General features: G+C 34.4%; 1 protein-coding gene across 5 annotated transcripts in view; it reads right to left on the reverse strand.

Annotated features, from left to right (window-relative positions):
- WDPCP (WD repeat containing planar cell polarity effector) overlaps positions 1 to 4,715 on the reverse strand; it is a 300,990-nt gene that overhangs the window by 185,254 nt on the left and 111,021 nt on the right. For all 5 annotated transcript variants that reach the window (XM_010863306.1, XM_010863302.1, XM_010863304.1 and 2 more), the window contains exon 6: positions 4,558 to 4,617. In XM_010863306.1, the coding sequence (XP_010861608.1) occupies positions 4,558 to 4,617 (60 nt within the window). The remainder of the gene's footprint in view (positions 1 to 4,557; positions 4,618 to 4,715) is intronic.

The raw sequence follows: 4,715 nt of genomic DNA on the forward strand, positions 1-4,715 counted from the left end.
CTGAAACTCCAATACTTTGGCCACCTGATGCAAAGAACTGACTCCTTGGAAAACACCCTGATGCTGGGAAAGATTGAAGGCAGGAGGAGAAGGGGATGACAGAAGATGAGATGGTTGGATGGCATCACCGACTCAATGGACATGAGTTTGAGAAAGCTACAGGGAAGCCTGGCATGCTGGCTTGCATGCCATGGGGTCGCAAAGAGTTGGACATGACTGAGCAACTGAACTGAACTGGGAGTAATAATCTACTTTGTTAGAGAAGGATCCTCTAAGTTACAGTGAGATATAGGCCTCAGTGTTGGAGGAGGGAAGGAGCTGGGGAAGATCTCACCATTCCAGATACAGACTCTTAATCTCTGTTATTTTCAGCCTGAGCATCTTACTTCTACTCTGTGCTTAGCATCTTCAAGTCCAAAAACCCTCTAGTTTGTTATTTTCAGAAAATAATTATCCCGTTTCATTTGCCCTTTGTACAAACCACCTCTGGTTTTCATGTTTTAGCCTACATCCCAACTGTCAGGTTAATCTCTGTGCTTTTTCTAAATTCTTACTTTTTAAAAAAAGTATTTATTTTTCATTGAAGGATAATTGCTTTACAGTATTGTGTTGATTTCTACCAAACATCAACATGTAAATTCTTACTATCTTTTTAACTTAGTATCACACAACTCAACACTCACTAACATCCTAGTGATTTTATGTATCTCTTTTCCTTGACTAGATTATGCTGAGAACTCAGCTCACACTTTATACACATTTTTATTGCCTCCCACAATGGTGGCACTAAAGCGCCTGTCAGTAAATACTGTGTGATGGGTTTTTTAATAAATAAAATGCTATTACTAATAATTGTAACTTAAACCCATGCTTTGTCAATTATTGTATTATGACAAAACCAAAATTGGTTTTCATACAAGTTGTTGAAATGAAAGATCAGGTAATGATACTATACATTCTACAACTAAGGAAGTCATGATTAAATGAGCTCCATAAGGCCACAGTTCATCTGTGAAAGGCTTGGAAAATAATTTCTACTTTTACATAGCCTGTCAAGTAATTCACTATAAGAATTTAAAAAGAAAACTATCTTTTCTTGGAATTTTAAAATTGTATCTGGAAATGTCAAATAAATACAGAAAGAAATCAGGGTAAAGATGACTATATCATACTTTTATAGTTAAATGTATATATATGATTTAAACAATTTCATCTAAAATCAATATACATGAAGCTAAATCTATCTTAATGATTATATTGCTTTTAACTACTTATGTAGTAATCTGAAAACATGAATGTGACTTAAAGAACAATTTAAGGAATTAAAAATTTCACCTCAGCAGTGTACAATAGTATTTTAATGCTGAAACTATTATTCCCTAAGAATAGTTTGGAAAATGGATTAAGAAATTCAAAGCAGGAAATTATTAAGCATTTTCTCAAACTAATTTTAGGAGACTATAAAAACAATGAGAAATATATGTGATAGCTAGTAAAACTACAACTCTAAATTATGTCTCACTTTTTATTCATTTCAAACTAGGATTAGGTACAGTCTGAAAAACCCACTTCAAAAGACAATTTCATAAAGAACGTATGTATAAGTCTAGATTTATAAACTGTTCTGAATTTACAAGTAGAAGGAATTAGTTTTTAAATGGTACAATTTATGTGTCACTGAATCAACAACATGAACTTAGCTTTGATAATAATGATAACCTATTAAAAAAAAAAAAAAAAACATTCATCAGAGGGGAAAATCCAGGCTCAGATTGCATCTTCTGAAATTCTTTATGTTGTTGTAGATGCCTTGCTAAATCCTGAACAATTGAACCTTTTGAAGAAATAAGGACCCCTTGAAAAGAAGATAACCATGAGAAACCCTATACAGCCTAAAGTTGTCCCTTTCCTGGGGAAAAGGGGCAGGTGGGGCTAGAAGCTTTACATTGTTAAGGAGTGGCCACAGGCAGATTTAAGGAGTGGCCGCAATCAGAAACTGAAGGGTGTCCAGCTATGTTTAGCACCACGACACTGAGGAACTTTTCCCCACTTCTTTTAGAGAATATTATGTTGTGCTCAACTGCTGCCATTTTAGGGTTAAATACATGGAGAAATTATTCATAAAAATTAAAGCTCATGTTATCTTTAGAGTCACCACACTGGATAATGCACAAAAAAGGGGACCCCCTCGAGAGTCTGTAGAGATGGTTTGCTTATTTTCCAACTAACAAAAGGTTAAGGGGATCCTTCTGAAAATTTAGCTTGAGCATCAAATTTTTAATTTACTGTCCTACTAGAGATCTTTAAGAATGAGAAAACATATTTTCAGAAGACCTAGCTAATAGTCTTGTCTAGAAACTGAGGAAGTGGGTGGATAATGTTAGGAGGTCCTTCAAAGGCCCTAGAAGGAGAGGGTGGTATGATTTGAAACATATACATTACCATATGTAAAACAGATAACCAGTGTGAGTTTAATGGATGAGGCAGGGCACCCAAAGCTGGTGCTCTGTGACAATCTGAAGGGATAGGATGCGGAGGTGGATGGGAGGGGGTTTAGGATGGAGGGGACACATATATACCTATGGCCGATTCTACTGATGTATGACAAAAACCATCATGATATTGTAAAGTAATTATCCTCCAATTAAAATAAATAAATAAATTTTAAAAAATAGGCCCTAATGATGTGGAGACTAACCTGGACTTGTGGGCAGAGTAAAGGTCAAGTTATCTTGTTGAAATATATCACACCAAAGATGTGCTGATATTAAAAGGTTTATTTAAAGAATATTGTATCAATCATTGAAAGAAATTACAAAATATGACAGAACATAAAGATAAGTTCCATTGGAAGTGTTAAAAGCAGACTCATTGGTACAGCGGCCTAAGAAATCAGTATTATCAGGTTGCTGTAAATTACGATAGTAATTTTATATATATTCTATCATGCAAATTCATTTTCTGAGTTGAATTAATTCAACGGTGAGGGATATCCCTCTTCATATTCTCCCATACAAATGTACACAAAAACCTGCTTATTAAATTAAAATACATTACCGTCTATTTAAAATGTATTGCCTACTAGGATGCTCCACTGCATATTTTAAGATGCCTGACAAGTTCCAACTTAACTGTGCAAAGGTAAGGGTGGAGGCCATGAGACACACCTCTTGCTATGGGTGGTAGGCTTGCCCTCCAGTCAAAGAATTTTGAACCAGCTTTTAAAGTGAGTAACGACATTGAGAAGTACAATTTGAGTTGTACTAAGTTTACAACTTTCTGGTACATATTTTGTATTCAAGTTTTAAAGTTTGATTAAAACTTTTATGAAAACAAATTATGAATTTTCAAATAATTTCATCCTTTTCAACCATATCCTAAGTTTATTTTAAGAAGTATTATGGTTCTAAAATATTAATTCAGCTTTGTAAACAGTCTCTGGAAAGTAGTAATTGTGATGGTTGAGGAGGTAACTAAAGTCACTTTTGTGAGTAAAAGGAGACTAGTTTAAACAAACAATGAGGAAACATTAGAGTCCACTAAAATAAGAGTCTATACTCACTTAAATAGTACATTAAGGTAAGTTTGTAATTACTACAAATTCAATGTTGTAGATTTATGGATAGAGCCACAGGTCTAAACTTCAAACAAGAGTAGTCAGACCTAAAATATATAAATCACATTGTAAACAAGTAAGAATTTGAGTTGATACAGGATATTTAATTGCATAAAATAGCTATAATTATGAGTAGTACTGATGTAACTTCAACTACATGTATGCGTAGAATATGACTAATGACTTTTTATCATAAGCAAGTAACATTTTTCCAGCAGATAGTATTTTTTAAGCCTATTGACACAGCTGAGACATTTGTCCATTATTTTGTGATCAATGGACAAATGATTATTAGGTCCTGAACCTAGACCCATTCCACATGTACCTCACCTTGTCCAGGCTCTAATAGTGCTATCCCAAAGAACATTACATGGTGGAAATGCTCTGTAGTTATACCATCTACATGATAATACGTGGTGACTGAGCACTTCAAATGTGGGTAGTGCAACTGAGGAACTGAATTTTTAATTTTAACTAGTTTAAATTTACATTTAAATAGCCACAGGTGACTACTGGCTATCATATTAAACAGTGCAGCTTAGAGGATTCGAAAAGTAACAGCAAATGTCTTACGTTAGGTCTAATGCTAGTCTGCTTGTCAATTTCCATAAGCATGCTGTGCACAAATGCTTACAAGAGTGGTCAAAAAACTTTTTGTCCCACGGTGTCACCTTCATTCAAAAATATGACTAAATCTGTGACAAAAAATACCATCTGAAAAGATGGTTATTCATGCTTATAGTGTCAGTACAACTATACTCATTAATGAGGCAGCCTGAGTCAATCAAATGTTAGTTCTAGAATGACTAGAATTCAAAGTATGAAATACCTGCTCCTGAAAAGTTTATGTCCATTACCTATCATAACACAAGAATACCAATTACTGCATAGCTTTCAGCTCCACTGGTTAAACACTGCGAAAGCATGTCAAGCCTTTTTACCTGACAGACATATTTGTTCTTCCATTTGCTCAGCACACACTGACTGTTTTGCATCAGCTCCTGAAGAAAACAGAAAAAGGGAGACTGCAGTTGGCTATACACATTGTCATTATCAGTTAAAGTGCTTCTGATTCGCAAGCAAAAAAAAAAAAAAAAAA

Source organism: Bison bison, unplaced genomic scaffold (genome assembly GCF_000754665.1).
Source record: "Bison bison bison isolate TAMUID 2011002044 unplaced genomic scaffold, Bison_UMD1.0 scf7180017864489, whole genome shotgun sequence".
Taxonomy (NCBI): Eukaryota; Metazoa; Chordata; class Mammalia; order Artiodactyla; family Bovidae; genus Bison; species Bison bison.